Raw genomic sequence first — 19,407 nt, 5'->3', positions numbered from 1 at the left:
CCCCAGCTCCCTGGTAGCCCCTTCAGGCACTGGAAGGTGCTATAAGGTCTCCCCGGAGCCTTCTCTTCTCCAGGCTGAACAAGCCCAATTATACAAATGGCTGTAAATACATCTTTGTCTCATTTAGGGATTAATAGTTTGACTCTCTTGATTTGTTGTACTTCAGGCAGAGGTTGGGAGGAAGAGGGGACTTTTCTCCATGACTGCAGCAGTTCTGTACCTAAGGTGGCTGAGTTTGCTTTATTTTCCAGATGTTCTCAGTTTGCTGCTATTTAAGAGAGTAAAAAAACTATTGTTCAACCTGTCAATATTCCATTTTAAGTATCCTTAAATGGTAAATCATGAACCAATTTTTTTCTTTGTTTGCAGACGTCAAATAGTATTGGGTTTGGAAAGGAAACAGAACGGTCCATGACTATGAGTAAATCAGTAATACCTGATATTCCCTCATCACACGAGAGTTTGATCAAGTGGGCTTTTGAGCATAAGTATAGTCCGGTTACTTCCTACACAAAAGCCCCTGTTGCTAACAGATTTCATCTGCAACTTGAAGATACAGGTAAGCTTGAAGATGAACTTTTAGTGTATTAAAAAAGTATCTTGTATTTCCAGGAATATGACAATTCGAAAGGTGCGTTCTCAGTTTTGAAGTTTTGTTGTTGGGGGTTACATTACTATCACTGCTCATCATCATGATTGCTGGTAATGTCTTAGTGCTGTGGCTTTTTTATTAGAAAAATCCAAGCAAATTGTGTTATTTCCTGATACATTGATGGAATTAAACGGCTGTAGTTTATCCAACTCAGAAGCCGTTATAGCTGACCGTGCTCAGTGCTCACTGGAACAGACTTTAGAAACTGGATATCTTGTTAGGTAATAAATCCCTCCCTGCCACCGAAAAAAAAAAAAAAAAAAGTATGAGCCTAGTGGTTCCTTGAGACAATTAAATGAACATTTAAGTTGTTTAGAGACAAAACTGGCTTACCAGAAAGGTCTGACTGAATGGAATCTTTACAAGCGTTTCAAAAAATTTAGTTATTTGGCCAAAGTCATTGTTGATGTAAAGATATCTGGGTTCATTGAAGCTAGGGGAGTTGCATCTGCTTTTTCACTGATTCTGAATTTCAATCACTAAAAATGCTGTTTAGCTGTTTTGATTAAATTATGTTCACATGAATTTTATCAGTTGCACTCTCATGGGTTACAGATAATTATCTGCTAGGGCCAGTTGTTGAGATTATGTTGAGCCAGAAGATAGTGTTCTCATTTATTCAGTATAAGGTTAACTCTCGTTTAACTTCACTCTGGTGATGTAAGTAGTTCCACATCAGTGGGGTGACGGAATTTCACCCAGTGATTTGCACTTACACTACTTTAGTGCTTCTGAAATAGCCTATTTGCTAAATGTGATGCTTCTTTTACTTCTGTGGTTGCCTTTTGAAAATAATAGACCCACTCCTCAAAACCTATTTTCAGCTCTTAGTGAGGCAGATTTCTAGCAGGGACTAAATATATCAAGATTAGTTTCCTCAGTAACAACTAAACTCTTAGTGGAGGAATTGTGGTTAGTTACCTGAAAAGTACAAAGATACTGCTTTGGATTTCTTTCAAGAGGTTCCTTTCCAAATAATTTTATTTTTTTGGTATGAAAATTATTACTTCTGAATACTTTTAGGCAAAGTATTGAACGAACTAATTTTTTTTTTTTTTTTTTTTAGAAGAGATAAATGATGAAGAAGACCATTCCCTTCCTCCGGAGCTGACAGAATTGCTGGGTGCTAATCCACTGCCTGCACCAAAGAATCCTGCGTTAAGTGATGGCTTGACTTTTCCTTTTCACATTAACAGAGGAAGACATGACACAGTGGGAGAAGGAATCTTCCCATCCAGGGATTCTGTAGATACCTTAATAAATGCTGACTTTGAGCATTCCCTCTCAAAACATAAAGAACCAGAAGAGGTTCAGGGCAGTGCTGATGTAGCCCTGTCAATAAAGTGTGATCATAACATCATGACAGTAGCTGTAGAAAAAGACTCTCTGCAGGTTGGTGTCATCTTTTATTCTCAGATTTGGGCAGAACATTTTATTTCATAGAATCGTAGAATTATTTAGGTTGGAAAAGACCTTTAAGATCATCAAGTCCAACCGTTAACCCAGCACTGCCAAGTCTACCGCTAACCCATGTCCCTAAGCATCACATCTACACATCTTTTAAATACCTCTAGAGATGGTGACTCAACCACTTCCCTGAGAAGCCTGTTCCAATGCTTAACCTTTTGGTGAAGAATTTTCTCCTATTTGTATTTTGGTTGAAAAAATAAACATTTTAAGATCGACAGCTATCACCACCCAGACCCCCAGAAAATAGTTTGGTGAGGAAACCGTACTGTAGGTATTCTTTGCCATAACTCAGTGTCATGTTTCCTCTTACCAACAATCCAGTAATATCTGATTAAAGATTTGCAGAGTTGGTTCTGTCAAAACATTACTGTACTCAACCATCAGTCTGAGTTTTAATCTCCAAAGTATAAAGAATCTGCTCTTGATAGTTGTGTGAGACCTGGATAGATCTGTTTCTACTATCTACCAGCTGACATGTTGCTTGTGTCCATTTGCATTGTGGAAGAGAGCCTGATACAGACAGCATTTTTAGCTCATTTCAGACCAAACAGAGTCAGCATTATTAATCAGCAGATTAATAATGAACCTGTTGTTTTCTTTGTCCCATGTTACATTTATTCCCTGTCTGTCGTGTATAACAGTGTTTTGAGAGTGACCTTCCCTGGATGTCAGTACACTGAACTTTACTTCCTCCAGTCATGAGCAGTATTCTGAACAGCACTTTAAGCAAGAGCCTAACACAATTGTGTTTCAGCCACTTACAAAGTGCCTTTGTTTCAGGCTAGCGGCTACACAAGGACAGAACTCTCACTGCTGGATCACTCTTGCAAAGCCAGGATGAATGGTACCCATTTCATTTTGGAGTCTTTGCTGAACAAATGTGGGACTCGGACAGCATATATCTTTAACAAGATTGTTTATTTTAACTCTGTGAGTATTTTACAAAGAGGACCTGCTTTCTGCACTGCACGTCGTAGTTGTACAAGGAAGCCAGTGTAGTTAGCTTTAGCTTTAGCAAAAAGGAGGCATCCTGATCTTTTCTTGTCCAGCTCAAACCTAGTTGCAGTTACAGTCCCTGTATTCAAGGAAGTATGAAGGCTGCACATTCAGTGTGCTCCTGTGGTGTATCCCAAAGGAAAAAGGAGGAGTTGGAGTTAAATACTCTTACAGAACTGTGTGGCTGCACTTTGGGTACCATCTGTACCAGTCTCGGAGAAGTTACACCAGCTTTCCCTATGCAGCTTTGATGTACCCATACAAAAGCAGTGCTAGATGTAAGAAGGAATAGGAATGAAGTTCCGTGATTGCACAAAACAGTACCATTTAATTCATATGTTGAATTATTTCAAGTGAAATTCGTTCTTTCAAAATTGTTTGTGGAAAAAAGCTTCCAAAATGTGAGGAAAAGACATTATCTGTTCATGCTTCTGTCTTATAATTTAGATTCATATTTGCTATCAGTTGATGTATGTGAGGAAGGGACTCTGAGTAGTTTTATAAGAGGGGTGATGCTAAGGAGCCCACTTAGGTTCTAAGTGACTGCTTCCAGACTGGCTTGGGTTGGAAAGTAATGACACGTTTCTCTGAGCTTTCCAGTACATAGAAGTAACCTTGGCAAGTGATGGAAAGCCTGTGGTCCAACCCAAACATAGCTAAGGCAATCTGATCTGACCTTGCCTGGCTAAAACTGTTTTATACTGGTAAGTCTGTAGCACCTAACTTTAGAAACAGTCCCAAACCAAGACTCTGGATAGGAACATCAACATACTACGGAATAGCACATATCTGGAGCTGAATACTGTCCTTGTCCCTATATTCCATTATGGCCCAAACTAAAATGGATATTTGCTTTCTCTTATTTCTCCATCCTGTTTTTTAATAATCTTGGCTGCTCCCTTAAAGTCCAGATAATGCAAGGTGTCTTTCAGAATTTGGGAGCATTTCTCAAAAAAAAAACCAACACCACGCAGTGGAGTCTCCGAGAGTGTATATGTCACTTCTCAGCAGTTGCTCTATGTCCAAGAAAACAAAGTTGAAGGCGTGGAAGGGAGGGGACTAATTGAGGACCTGCAGGGCATACAGAAGCAGAGTGCAGAACATTGGAAAACAAAAATAGGAATTTTCAGGTGAAGAAATGTAGAAGTGTGCAAAGGAGGGAAGGGGTGGGGGAAAAGGGAAATCCAGTAGAAATTCAGAGAAAAGCAACAGAGGAAAAAATGCAGAAAGGGGCATCATGTGTTTGCGTGTATATCTTTGAAAAGTATGTAAATGGCAGAAGAGAAAATCCTTTAATGACCCTAACACTCTCAGTGATTTTCCATGAGTGCATTAAGGAAAACTGTAAGTTGCAAAAAACCACTTCAGAAAGCCCTTTCTTTTTGAAATGTTGGTTATAGAAATACCAGAAATAGAATGGAAATGCTAGGGTGCTCATTCAGACACCACCACCTAGACTGGTGTCCTTCCTGAATTTTGGGAAAAAAATGCAAAACAACACAACTAAGGAGCATTCTCTATTACCTGCATATCTTACATGCTCAGCACAAGCCTGTCTTAAGACATGCTTTCACCATCTGCTTAGCGGGTGTGCTTCTTTTGGCCTCTGCATTGTTCTGAAGAGAGAAGGAAATAATAACCATGAAGAGAGAGTGCTCAGTTATCACCTAATTTTATGTGTTTGCAATACCTTTTGTGCAGATTGTCATTCAGCTGTCATCACCAGCTGAAAGCAGCGGCTTTGATGATGATGACATGGAATCAGGTGATAATGGATTTCCAGGGGATGCTGACGAGGGAGATATTGCTTTCTCAAGTTGGCCTGAAATAGCGGTATGTTACTCTTGGGTTTGCACCTGACAATAGAGAAATGCCTACTGTAATAGGCACTTCACATAAATACATTAATTGCATAGCAATTAATTTGTCTTTTACATTTCTTCTCATTTCTGTTTCTTGTGACCCTGTTAAAGATTTGCACTAAGCAGAAAGAATGTGGGTGGGCCTGGATTGCACACTCCAAATTTGTCCTTAGCCAGCTACCACTCCTGACTCAGGATATATTTGTATTGTCTTTTTCATTTCAGTTTAATTGCACACTGCACCAACCAGAGGATGACAGAGGCACATTGTGGCCTTCTGAACCACACATCACCAACGTGACCTTCAACATGGAGCTGTACAAAACAGACCTGTTCCTTGCTCCCTCCCAAGGACTCTTCTCTGTTGCTGAGAATGGGCCAATATATGTAGAGGTAACAAACTGAAAAATGCTTTCAAACTAACAGAAACATTTTGCAAGGCCATGTAACTGAGCCAAATTTGTGCATGTCAGTTAAAAGGTCTGATTGTGCAGTTGCTTTAGGCAGACAGGTAGGTACTTGGGTGGCTGCAGAGAACACAAACTGGGAGGTAGGAAGCAGGACTATGTTTTGGGTCAAAACCAAAGGATTCTTGCAAAATGGATTAATTTAACTACAGGGTGAATTTGTCATTCTTGCCAAGTCCGCTTTTCTGTGCAGAACTTAAAGGTGGTCTCTGAGCTCTTGCTCTGAACTGGCATTTCCTGATGAAGACTTCAGTGCTCATTTTAGTGGGTAATGTGGGTGAACTTTATCTGAAAGATGTAGACATGCAAAAAATGGCTACAAGTGTCTGTCTTCCATATGCTTGTGTTCTCGGGTTACAGAGTTAATACAGATTGTGATCTCTCTCCAATTCACCTACAAACACCAATTACAATCCTTCTGAATACTATCACACAAGAGATCTAACAGCTTCAGAGAAGACTAGCAAAGTCAGCCAGGTACCCTTGACTTCAGGTGCATTTTGGACCTAGTAATATTTCCATGTGTTGATAAGTTGGTTTGAAATTCCCCAGATTTCATAAACAATACAGTCGGTATTTCTAAAGATAGTCAGAATTTGGCATTTTTCAAATAGCCGTTGGCGTTACTAAATAGCACATAGGCAGTGAAGTAGTATCCCCCGTTCATAGATGTGCAGATGAAGGAATGATGAGCTGTGGGCTTCTAAGACCAGAAAAATGACTATTTTGACTGAAGCAGTGCTGTGCTGTGATTCTCCTGCTCAAGCTGGTTCCTCTTTGTGAGCCCACGTTGCATGTGATAAGCATAGTGGCCCATTTGATACTGGTACCGCTTTCTTCATTCTTTCAGTGTGTTGTGGCTCTTCCTCATTCTCTACCCAGTGAGAAGTACTTAAGACAGTTGAAGCAAAAAGAAAGTATGTCATGCTGAGTTAAGAATATGTTTATGAAAGACACGGTTGTTTTTTTTTTTCATTTGAATAAAAGCAGCTGCTTCCTGCATCCCCCTGGCTCTGAACACTCTGGATTTGTCTGGTTCTGGAGCTGTTTATTCAAACAGATGTTCTGATTTCTTCATCACCTGTCCTGGCAGAGGCCTTTTCTTTGTGTTTCTCCTTCTTGCACAGTGGAAAATCTGTATCAGTTTTGAACTTCTGTGACTCCATTTTTAGCTGACAAGGATTTTTTTTTGTTTGTTTTTCTGTTTTGCTTTTGTTATTAACAAATTCATTTTTGGGTTTTAGCCAATAAATTACGTAGGTTATAATCTGTAAGAACTCTCTATCAGCCACCTTCTCTGCTAAAGATGTTTTTTGTATTTGAATCTTTTGGCATTTTTTTCTTTGTTTCCCTACTGTCATTTTCTTATCGTATTTTGGTCTCACCTTCCTTCTGTAGTTAACTTCTTGAGATATCATTCATCCTTTTATTTACCTGATGGTGTTTCATGATCCTGTAGTATGCCTGTCTTCCTTGCCACGATGTCTTTTTTTAACTACTTTACACCATCAGCTTGTTTACCTGTCTGTGGCTTGACTTTCACCGGTTTTTGTTTCTGCTCTTTTCAGAAGATGGTCTTCCTTGCTTAGATGCATTAACACATCCCTTCATCTCTAATTTGATTGCTGCTCACATAAGGGAGAGAAAAAAAGAAAAATGACGTTATTCACTGCGCAATTCATAGCATCCAAAAATTTCTGTATAGACCACAGGAAAATTGGCAGGCTCTTCCTTAAATACACATGCATCACATACAGATTAAGCACACATTTAAGGCGCCTTGCTTTTAAGAAAGAAATTATTTCTTGTGGAACTGCTTTCATCAGGTAGTGTTAATGGTTAGGCACAACACTTCTGATGTTTATTAAGAGCTACATGCTTCATTTGTTACAAATTCCATTTAAATTTTTTCCTAATTATTCTGTAGCATTTGTTGTCTGCATTCCACCCCAGCTGCAGAACAGCAGTGCCCTCGAAGTTTGCAGTCTTAATTATTTTTCATAAAAGAATATGAATTTCAGACTTAAACTAAAAGGCTCATTTCACAAGAAATTATGGCTTTTTAAGAGGCTCCCCCGCGCCTAGGAATGCCACCCACACATCAGACCATGACCTCTTCTCTGCCTCTGCATTCCTCTCCTGGCTGGGGGTTGGTTCTCTGTTGTGTCTGTTGCTTTTTTTTTTTTTTTCCATTTTCAATTAAAGTTTCAAACAGATACAGAGACATGGAATTAGTAATTGACTTACGCTCAGCTGGATTATAGTCTGTGTCAAAGGGAAGTGGTACCATCTCAGGTGGCAGTCGCAGTCATCAACTCCATGCTGATCTGGACTGGGTTTTTCATCTGCTTTCAGAAAAGAAAAGAAAAGGAATTTGGAGATAAGGACTTGCTGTATGTATACATGGTTATGCTGTTAAACAGCTGTTGGTTTTGAAACCACAGATTTTCTGTCTCTCAATTTGACAGTCTGCCCTTAACATTTAGCCTTCAAAATAGTTCAAATTGGAAGTGGTACTGGAAAACTGCTTAAAAAAAATGGTTGAAAATGTTAATGAAATATGAACTAAAAATGTAATTTCTGAGATCTTACCATCTCTTTCTTTTTAATGCAGGTGTCTGTGACTAAAGCTGACAGATCTTTGGGCTTTGCCATTCAAACATGCTTTGTTTCCCCGTTTTCAAATCCAGATAGAATGTCTGACTACACTGTTATAGAAAACATTTGTCCTAAAGATGAATCTGTTAAATTCTACAGCATCGAGAAGGTGAACTTTCCAATACCACATGCACAGAAGGACAAAAAAAGATTTAGCTTTGTGTTTAAACCAATGTTCAACATCTCGCTGCTCTTTCTTCACTGCGAGTTGACTTTGTGTACAAATAAAGATAAAGATACTCAAGGACTGCCAAAGGTCAGTAATTTATTCCAGTCAGAAGTTCTGATTCAGGTGAAGATAAGATTCTTTTTGATTTTTAATCTGAACTTTGAAGTGAATAAATGGTTTTCAGTGGAATTGATGTAATGAATGTAGTAACTCTAGGCTCAAGATTTTAATAGATAAGTTGTGATACTATGCGTTTTGACTGCATAATTTAAAGTTTCTATTTAAATTTCATTAGGTGATTATGTGGGATAAATAGAAATTGCTTTTTATTATGTAAGTGGTTCAGATCTATCTTTGCTATCCGTATCACATCCATATCCAGTATTGCAATCTGATTGTTTCAAAAGAGAATTGCCAAATTTTGCTTTACAACTAATGGAAATAATTGTACATTAGTTGTTAAAGAATATGTTCAAGGATTTGAAATATATTTTTACTTTGGGGTCTGTGCACATCTCCCTTAAAACGTATTTTTAAAAGACAATTTCTTGTCGTTGATCAACACATGTTGGTGGCTACAGTTTTGGCTACCAGATTTTTATAAATGTTTTTAAACTAGAAATAATTACTACCGTTTAAGTTCAATAGGAACACTCTCAGAAAGATTGGAGGATCCTTAATGAAGGCAAAGCTTGCATCCTGAAGCACCAATAAAAACTACCTTTGCCAGTACATTACACAGGGATTGTTTGGAGGTTCTCCTCTATGTTTTTGTAAATAATACAGAATAGAGCTGATAGAGGCAACTGTGCAGCTGTCCCGGCAGACGGGTGACTCTCTGACCTCACACACTGATTTTTATTTTTTTCCCCTCAACCGCAGTGCATTCCTCCTGATGAAGCTTGCACCTCTCTCAATGTAGATATGATCTTGGCCATGATGCAAAACAAGAAAACCTTCACCAAGCCCCTTGTTGTTGTAACACATGAAGGAAAACCAGAAGGTATGAAAATAAACTGTTTAATAAAGCTATATATATATATCTCTATCTCATATTGTGTAACATACAGCTGCTTGAAATGGAGAACTCCAAGTATGTGGCATTCTATAATCTTGTGGTGATACCATGTTTGTAAGATGTTACTTGTTTAGACATTTCCCTGGCAGCAGTCATCATGGCAGTTCATTGATGTTTTTTAACCATCTTTACTGATCTCTGGACATGTGGTTGTGCCAGGCATTGAGAAAGAAACACACAACAATATGGGTTTTAGAAATAGGAATATAGCAGTAGCAACTTCCAGCAACTTCTTAGATCAAAGGCAGTGCTCTGCTCCCTGCCGTATCTTTTCTTTACTGTACTTGTAAATATGTATTTAGGAATAACAACACTGAAATTACAAAGTATTGAGGATGCTAACGCCTGATAAGTTTGTAAAGCAAATGGGTGGCCACCAGAGAGAGACTCATTAGACTGTTAAACTATTAAGAGCAAAAGATGAGATTGCACAAAGGCATTTAAGCTTCACTGTAGTGGGGCTTGTTTGATTATGTAATCTTCATGGGGGAAAAAACCCACGACTGTGGCTAGTAACTGGTTGATGGAGTTGGAGAGGCTGAAGAGCATTATGAGATAATGCCAAACAACATCATGATCTGCTAGCTTAAGAATATGCCCTGTGAATGATAGGAAGTAAGAACTGCTTTCATTTAATTTGAAAGTTTTTCTTAATTAATCCCCCTGACAACAGCATCAGTCATGCTTTGATGCATTCACAGAAGAATATATATGTGTGTTATCTTTTCTTTTTGTATTAGCACGGCAGTTTAATCAGAATCTTCAGTGCCTTCACGTGCACATCAAACTCTTCCAGTTGTGTCCAAAGGCTGTCTGACATTTGGAAAGCTTTCTGGGCAGTGCCAAAAGGATGGGTTCTTTAACCTCCATGCTACAGTGTGTGCTTCTTAGTCTTTGAACGATCTAAGGTGCCATGCAAAATTGCTAGGGGATATAAGCAGCAACTATTGCTGTTTAACTCTGAAGTCAGCTCATATTTAGTTTTGGGGTGTTTTTATAGAAATCTGTTAATACAGACAAATCCACTATGAGTTAAAGTCAAGTATTTGATCTGTTACTGTGGCACAAATAAAACTGCTTTGGGCCTGATTCTGCGCTTTTTTTTTTTTTTTGGCAAAGCACGCTTTTTTTAGTGGCTATTTGATTGGGAATGAGTAAATCCTGCAACTGAAGTTGAGCTTTCAATAAACAGACCTGTACTCTGAGCTCTCTTGCCCTTCCGATGTGTGGAGCATTGTGTGCAGCTCCCATCTCGGACTCCACTCAGAATGTGGTCTTTGTCAGAGGCACAAGGTCTTACTGTGCAAAGATGAGCTAAATTTATAAAGATTAGTTACAAGACAGCAGTGTAATAGACTATTTTGTTGCACTGTGGGTGATTTAGTCTAATTGTAGGATGTTTGGTGGAAATCTCCCCAACATATCACTGCTTTCGGACATAAAACAAAGTGGCACATCAACAACGTAGCTTTGTTGGCATGCAGTTGTTCTGCAGTGAATCACGTAACCCCTTCCTAAAAGCCAGATGCCATTGTTGGCCAATACATGAACCTAAGATTTGGAGAAGAAATTACGTCACATTACTGAATAAGAGAATTTACATCTCGGAGGTGGTGTTCATAATGTTCTTTCACGTGAACAGGCCAGATTTCAGTGCTGTAAACCATATTATGTGAGTTACTGCCACTGGATCTGCTCTCCAGGCCACGTGTAGAAGTCGTGTGCTTGACATTTTAAAAGTCAGAACAAACTGGTCATTGCAAAGGTGTCATCTTTTTTCCTTCAGACATAAGCTTATGACTGTCATTGACTGTAACGGAAAGCACAACTCTATATTCAAGTGAGAATTACTCTTCCTCCTCTCCTAATTTTGTTACGTATTTACAAGCTGAGTTGTCTACATATTGGAGTAGATCCCAATGGACGTTTCTAAAACCTAACAGCATGCCACGTTTTTTTTCACACACATGCTCTCCAACACTTCAGCAAAAGGAATATGGACAGCCATTTAAATGCTAGGAAATACCTGTTCTGTTGAAATAATCTAACAATGTCGTTGTCCAGATTTTTGCTAAGTGTGGAAATTTTAGATTATTATTTTTACAGCAAAAGGAGACAGATCATAGAAAGGAGGTCAGATGTGAAGCTAACAAGTGCCTCTATCCTTCAAAGGTATAAAAAGGTCACGATAATTTCTAAAGGCTTGCTGCTGATGTTCTGAAATAAGATGCTTTTTCTAGGCCTGAAAGATTCGCACTGCTTCTTTGTTGTTCTGAGCAAACCACATTAAAATACATTTAATAACTTGATGACTGGGGAGAATTGATAATGTGTTACACAGGCTATCATTAATTAGCAGACTATATATTCTTTATGTTCTGGCCAGTGACAAAATAAGCATGGAAAATTCATTCTCTCCTCAGCTCAGAAGGCATTTTCTTGGCACTTGGGATATGCTAGTAGAGTGTTTGAAGTATCTGATAGTGCCCTTACCCATGTTTGTACTGTTCAGTGCTCCTTGATTTCAGTCCAGCCCTCCTCACAAATCTTACATTCAGTTATGATTTGCTGTTATGTATGCTTGATGACTCTCCAGCTTATTGGTACATGCACACACACCCCCCTCGATGTTCTCACCAGTTTCCTACTAATGTTTCACCTGTTGCCTACCATCCTGCCAAGAGTGACCTGGAAGAGATACTCATGCATAGGAACAAGTGATAATAATGCAGTTTCAGAATAAAATGCTTTTTTGGATATTGTAGGCACTTGTGTCTCAGAGCCTAATGATCTTATAGGGTGTTTCTGACAGTTAGTGCTGCCATTTGGGGTTCAGAAGTTAGAAGCATAGTACTGGTTTAAGAATACTTTAAATAAATAAATATATTTATTTTCAGTATTTTTGAGCCACGATGTCTACATAGCAATTAAACTTTTTTCAGTTGCTAAAGATACAAAAACAAGTATTGGGATACTGTCTTACCAAATCCTTTCACATCTGTTGCACGGAACACACTCAAATATGTCAGAATTTAAGTGAGATCCCGGGGTTACTGGGCAATCCAGAAACAAACTGCAGCTAACCAAACAGGTCCTCGGGTCTGAAGCCAGAATCTCTGGCTCTTCTGCTTGAGGTGGCATTCTTGGAGAAAGATAAGAGAAGCCAGTTAAGCAAAAGAAAGGAAAAATCTTCATTTTTTAACATATGTTTACTTGTCTCTTTCTGTTACATGCTGATAATGATGATGATATTTGACATTCTTTCCAAGAATAATAGCTTTGATCTTTTATTTCCTATATATAACTAAAAAAAAAAAAAAAGAAAAAGCCACCCAACTTCCAAGACAGAATACCAAGTAGGACTCAGGAAAATGTGTGAATCCATGCATATTCATGCAATATGGACAAAGCAGTGTGTATTATGTCATAATAGTGACTTTTCTTTAGAGGTGATAGCCGGTGCTTGATTTTAATTTTTTTTGTGTGTGCATGCTGGTATCTCACGTTTGTGGTTGGTGCATAGTCTGATGAATGTGATCACCTTAAAACAGTCTTTATAATCTGTGCTCTTTTAAGAGCTCCACATAGGGATAGTCGGAGCTACTGTGGGTCAGACCTGATGACATCTGGGTGAGAAAGGTTGCAGCAAAATATATGATGCATGAACTTTCCTTAGGGGAACATAGCTACAGTAATGATCGATATATGAATAGAAGTTTTCTGAACTGAGCAAGACTATGGAATTTGGGTTGGTTTTCCTGAAGTTCTTGTTTTGTAAAAATAACAATTAATGTCTTTCGGTCAGATCAGATCCTGAAGGTTGCTTGCATAGTTTGTAGGCGATATGTAGAAATCTGACTAATGTTTTGTGGTTTTTGTTTTGTTTTTAAATTAGATCCTTCCCTTCCAAAGCCAAATGTGAGACAGCCACGTAAGTAACTCTTAAACCAATCTCTTAAGCCTTAAACTTTTGTTTAAAAAGTATTAGATCAATGAAGAAAATTATCTTCAAGCATTCTGAGTGTGTGTGTTAAATTCTGGGACAGAACTCGTACTCTGTTGCTGGTTGAGATCATAGAATCATAGAATCATAGATATTCCCATCAGTGTTTAGAGAAAAGGGCTGTGACCTCTTCTGTATGTGAAAATCAAATTTGGGAAAACACCATTGAGAGCCTCAACCTTAACGAGTTCATTTGCTGGGGTGTGTATGTTATTTTCCCCTTCTCTGCTCAGGCCACTGCTTCCCAGTACTAGGGTTTCAGCAGCAGTGCCACCTCACAGAGCTCCAGTGTTGTACTCCAAGCCTCACTCCTACCCTGCACTGCAGCTGGCCACATCCCCACTTACTCTGGCACCAGCACTTACAGATGGTCCTGTAGATGCGATCACCAACTTGATATGGATGCATTTCTCTGTTCTTTTCTGTTGTCTTGGCATAGTCAATTAATCAGGGTCAATTACTGACCCAGGAAGGGAAGACAAGGAGAGAAGCAGCACTAGAAGACAATAATAAACAGGAAGGTGAAGATGATTGGTAGCCAAATCCAAGAATAAATGGAGAAATGGCAGATTAAAAGAGGAAGTGCAAAGAAGGTTTTTTCCTCTGCTCCTGTCCCTATGTCTTTGGGACTGAATTTGCTCAAAATGGCAAGGGGAATGAGAAATTACGCTTCTGCTACTTCAACCTCCATGTGACTTTCTCCTCTCCACTAGGTTTCCTCCTAAGAGGAGAGGACACTGCTTTGTGGCAAAACAGTTGAGTTTAGGAGAGTCTTTTCTGTTTGGATTTAAAATGACCAGATGTGGCCGAAGGAATAAAAAACGGTCACTATCAGGTGCTGCATGTGCAAAGTTGGTCGCGGGCACGCAGAAATGGGTCCTGAAGGCCCTTGCCAACAGGAGCTGCTGGGGAAGACAGTTGTGAAAAAGGGAGAAGCAGAATGGCCCTGAGGATCTCAGGAGCTGTTAGGCTGGGGGATGTCTATAGGGACATCTGCTGGATGCAGGAGCATGTAAAGTAAGGGTGTTGGTTGTGTTTTGAGAACTGAAAACCCACGAAAGGATACTACTGAGAAGATCCAGTCCACTCATTTCCTGACCAGCTTAGCCAGTAAAACGTTATTCACTGGCCTAAGCCATTTTGTGCACTGGGAGACATTAAAAATACTGAAACTAGGAATCAATTTTGTAAGAACTTCCCCCAAATGATTGCTAAAAGTGTTGATTAATTTTTAAAGTATTTCTAATCATTGAGAAGAAAACCACAAAAGCTGAAATTTTCTCCTTTAGGATGGTTAACGCTTGGGAGCGATACATCCAGATGCTGTTACCCTTTAATGATACTGCAAAAGGGCCTCTCCCCCTGAAAGTGATTTGCGTGTGTGTGGTTCTATTTTTGTGTTCTGGGATTAATTTCAGTTATTGAAAGCATTGCCAAATGTGAAAAACAATTGTTTCTATTTATGTTTTCGCTGAATTTTGCTGGCATCTCTTCCCTCTTAACAGCAGTTCCGTTCTCCACCAAGATTTCAGATTGAACTTGCAGGAGATGTAGGGGAAAGTTTGCTTGAATGTTAGGGCATTTAAATGAAAATCATCTTTTGCCAAAAATCTCAGCCTCTTCAAAACATATTTTAAAGATTAATGGATAATTAATGGAAAGCAAGCTGTTAACAGCCAGCTGAAAATGCTTAATTGTTGCAATATTTTCCAGATTTGGGTGTGCTGAGCTTGGGTTTTGCTCTGTGGTGTGGAACAGTTGGTTGGACTGAAGCCAGTCTCTGAAAGCAACGCTTTTATTTCCTTGATGCAAATCTGCTAATCTGTTCCTTAAAACGGTGCTCAATTAACTGGAAAAAAACACTTCCATGAAAGTGTAAGGGTGAATTTTTGTAAAATTTTTTTTTGCCACTGAAAGCAAAAAGTCCTTATGATGTGTGTTTTACCTTTGTAGCTGTGCTCTACGGTCTGGACACGCTGACTGTTGTGGGCATTGCCTTTGCAGCGTTTGTAATTGGAGCCCTGCTAACAGGAGCGCTCTGGTTTATCTACTCTCACACAGGTGAGTATGAGGGCTCTTCCAGACCGCAGGGCAGGTGATGCTGCAGGAAATGTGGTGTGGTCTGAAGTCTTGCAAGGTGGGAGGAAAGTGGGGGGACAGCAATGGCTATCCTGGACTTGTTTCTTACTCTCTCTCTTACTCCTGCCATGACTCTGCTGGTGCATATCAGCAGATTGATACCCGCCCTTCCCTAAGGGGAGGTATTATGTGTTATGAACATGATTTAAAATTTGCTAAAATAATTTTAAACTCAAATCTTGAAAACTCAGCTGGGACATGGGTAAAACTGACTATTTCTGCTTTGTGCATTATCATTAGTAGCATCTCTGTATTTCAAATTTAGTGAGCATTTCAGTTACTGTATCCTTTTTGGTTCCTGTACTACTTTTAAAAAAACAGTTGCTGTTTTAGGCTGATGTGACTGTGAATGTGATGTGGTCAGTACAAGAAGTGGGCCAAATGGCTAAGAGAATGCTTTATTTACATAGACATATTCTGAATATAAGTAGACTTGAAATGTTTTTTGGCCTCTGATGACATTTTTGCCCCAATTATTTATTCCTCCTTTCTTCAACTATTACGTTATATTTGTAGAATTTGTGTGTAATCTCACTTAATTGTGTTCAGCTAAATAACCAGGAATGTGCCTGAATTGGTGCAGCCTTTATGCTTAGATAATTTTTCTGTATCTCCTCAGAATTTTTTTCCATACTAAACAAAGTCATCAGAAATACAATACTGTATTGGAAGAGGAGGGAGTTTTTGAGCTTTCTCTTGCATGTCATCTGCAAGGTGGTACAAAGACTGGACACTGATGGGGCCTTGATTTGCAGCACCTCACCTCGACTGCTTGTGGCTTACAGGGTATCTCAGGATCTCTACAGCATGCTGGACTCCCAACTCCTTCCCCTTTTGACCTCGCAAGACCCTACCAAGGTCTTTGGGAGTTGGGGAGAATGTGAGGTCAATTGTTTGAAACCTGTGGAGCTCTGGGGCACTAGAATTCTCCTGTAGCCCACTGCAGGTTTTTTGCAGCATCTAAAACCTCATGGAAGCTAGTTAGGAGTGAGAATCCAGTTCTCTTGAGTCAGAGCTTCTGTAAATATTATGACCCAGGAGCTTATGTTAATTTGGAAAAAAAAAAAAAAAGGGGTGGGGTGGGGTGGTGGTGTTTCCAGTTGGCAGTACAAAAACTTTGTATAAGCAGTTTAATATTTCTCAGTGCATCAGCTGTGTATGGAGCTTGTTTGGAATTGAGGCAAATGTGGAAAATTTAACGGTGGTGATAACATGTATAAATAGTATAATTCTGCCTCATACACTACTGAAACGTTTTTAGTGGGAGAAAAGTAAGTGGAATTTCAGTGAGTAAATATGTAAGTTAAGTAGGTAATTTCCACATAGGTAACCTTTATTAACAAAAAAATAAAACAATTATTAGTTTAATTGGGCCAGCATGTGTGTAAGTTCCATCTCTGTTCATATACAGAACCATCTATAGACACATGTTGTGTGTCAGTAGTCAAGAGTCATTGGGAAGCCAACATGATAAATCCTTCAGCAACAATAGAACTTGGACCAGTTCCATTAAAAGAATTACATTAACAAAGTACATTGGTCATAGTGACCACGTCCAAATAGTGGAGGGGGCAGCTACTCTGGCTCTGTTTGAGAGACAAAAATAAGTGGAGAAAAAGGCCATATAAAACGTAATAAAAGAGAAGAAAAGAAAGGCAGGGGACGTTGTAACTCATCAGATCAGAGGATCACAGAAATGGTAAAAAATATCTAGAAAGTTATAGTTATCTGGTTCAGATTTTCAAAGGATTATGAAAGTGAACCTATGTTCTTGTGCACTTAATTTTTCTGTGCATAATATCTTATATCTACAAAGCACAACTTGCAGCAGAGTGCAGTGAAGGCTCTGGCACGGACAGTCTCTTAGAGAACAACTGCTGTGACAGACAGATAATCCAGCTACAGTGGAAACACTTTAGACCTGTCTGCAGTCGTTTACTAAAATAAGGAGGGGGAAAAAAAAAGATTATCTGAATTTCATCTACAGAGTGGCTGTCTTTTGCCATTAGAGAATTCATGCATTGCTAAAACCTTATCTTTTGTTGCAAGTAGCATTGGGTTTCTGACATGATTTAGACCGAAGGTTGGAAAATAGGAGTTCACTATAAAACTGTGTTGTGGCGATACTCCAAGCATGGACAAAGGCTAGTGCTGGTGGGGAGTGGCAGCTTGGGATGCGTGAAGTAAGGTATTTTTGTTGCTGTAGTGCTATGTGCAGTAGAGCAAAAGGCCACCTTTTTGCCAGTTGTCAGAAGGTTTGTGATGATACACTTTTATCAGTATGTCTCTACTGGCAGACTCATTCCAGCATGGAGAAAGCTTTACATGAATGAGCTCTTTTGTGCATCTTGATAGGCCGTTAACATTAAAACCTCATACAACTGATGGCAGAAATGAACTGCAAAATATGCAGAATTTAATCTCCAAATATTAAACAGGGATTGTTGTGTTGAGCTTTTTCATGTAGGGCTTTTGCTGATTTCAGTCATGAACAATTTCTGCTAAAGCATCAAAATTATGCTTTAGAATACTCTAGATTCTCTGGAACAATTCAACACAGTATAGATGTCCTAAGATACAAAGTTAATAGGGGACTAGAGAGGGGAAGCTAGGATTATAGCAACAGAGGAGGAATTCTAGACGACTTTTCTGCAAAAGGGCTCTGTACTTTTGATCCTTTATCCAATCAGTTAAAGGACGTGAAAGATGAGTGAAAGCTTTCCACAGCGGTGTTGGTCCTGCCTGGAGAGGACCCAAGAACAAAAGGGAAAAGTAGCAGAGATTTGCCACAATTAACCCGATTTACTTGGGTGTCTTAGGAAGAAACAAAAATTTTGCAGTGTGCATGGATGCAGAAATCTAACCGTATAGCAGTGTAAAATCTGTGTTAATAGGGATAATTGACTATGATTAGGAAGGGATATGCACAGTCTGATTAGGTAATTAAGGTGCTAAAGCAAGTAAATGTGTTACAGAGAACAACAGTCACTTCATTCTCTTAGAAAGCGTGCTTTCCTTCTCCAGGCGGTGTTGCAAGTTAAGAGGATAAAATGTTCCAAAATCTGAGAAGTTAAAAGCGGCCCTCCTCCCCCACTTCTCCCGTTTTTATGGGATCTGATTTAAAATAAACTGACATAGCAACCAATTATATTTGGCAAATGGAGATAGAAAAGCAAACATTCAGACTTCCTGGACAGGGAGTACAGCTGGCAGCTTTCCTAAGTGTGAATAATAAAGTGCATGTTGTTGCATTCGGATGGGTAAAAGCTTGTTTACTGTCAATAGATGAGACATGGCCATTTTGAGCAATTCTGGTTCAGTAACATGAGATACATGAAGTTGTTTACACGCAAAAGACAGATGGGGAATGCCTCTGCAGTGATAGTTTACATTTCTTTACATCCTTTTTGTGAATATTTTTTTAAAAAACTTCACTACAGATTAGCTAGGTGCTGAGGAAATAAAATGCAGGAAAATTCAGGGAGTCCAGCTGTAGTTCGTAATGTCACTGTGATTTGGATTTCTTTTTTTCCTCGAGGACACTGAGAATTTGTTACTGTTCAACAAGTGATGGTGCTGTATCGGGGCTGCTGATCATGCTCTAGAAACGAGGTGCTGCAGAGGCAGTTGAATTGCAGCAAGGAGAAGGGGGCCTCCATCCAAACTGAAGGAAAGGTGCCTCCTAAGGCGCTTTCCAGAGGAGCCGGGAGGAGCGGAGCAAGCTGTTGGGCTCGCTCGGGGACTCCGGCACTGCGCTTGTCAGCGTGCCATAAAATAAAACCAACGTGTGTTTGGCTCAGAAGTGCGTTTCTGGTGAAAGGCCTGCGGACTGCAGTGAGGAGCCGAGGCTGACGCGCAGCTGCGTGCCGTGGTGCGGTTCGCGCGATGGGTGACAGCGAGGCCGCAAGTCGAG

General features: G+C 39.4%; 1 protein-coding gene across 1 annotated transcript in view; it reads left to right on the top strand.

Moving 5' to 3' along the window:
• Window positions 1-15,416, top strand: part of TGFBR3 (transforming growth factor, beta receptor III) — a gene marked incomplete at both ends in the record, with an annotated part of 27,645 nt that extends 12,229 nt beyond the window's left edge. Inside the window, 9 exons of the mRNA XM_010153804.1 lie at window positions 370-559; window positions 1,719-2,044; window positions 2,903-3,052; window positions 4,820-4,951; window positions 5,206-5,373; window positions 8,062-8,361; window positions 9,157-9,277; window positions 13,248-13,283; window positions 15,309-15,416. Of these exons, the coding sequence (XP_010152106.1) occupies window positions 370-559; window positions 1,719-2,044; window positions 2,903-3,052; window positions 4,820-4,951; window positions 5,206-5,373; window positions 8,062-8,361; window positions 9,157-9,277; window positions 13,248-13,283; window positions 15,309-15,416 (1,531 nt within the window). The remainder of the gene's footprint in view (window positions 1-369; window positions 560-1,718; window positions 2,045-2,902; window positions 3,053-4,819; window positions 4,952-5,205; window positions 5,374-8,061; window positions 8,362-9,156; window positions 9,278-13,247; window positions 13,284-15,308) is intronic.
• Between the last annotated feature and the right edge of the window lie 3,991 nt (window positions 15,417-19,407).

The sequence above is a fragment of the Eurypyga helias genome, unplaced genomic scaffold, assembly GCF_000690775.1.
Source record: "Eurypyga helias isolate BGI_N326 unplaced genomic scaffold, ASM69077v1 scaffold44436, whole genome shotgun sequence".
Classification (NCBI taxonomy): domain Eukaryota; kingdom Metazoa; phylum Chordata; class Aves; order Eurypygiformes; family Eurypygidae; genus Eurypyga; species Eurypyga helias.
This window is presented reverse-complemented; position numbering and strand designations above follow the sequence as displayed.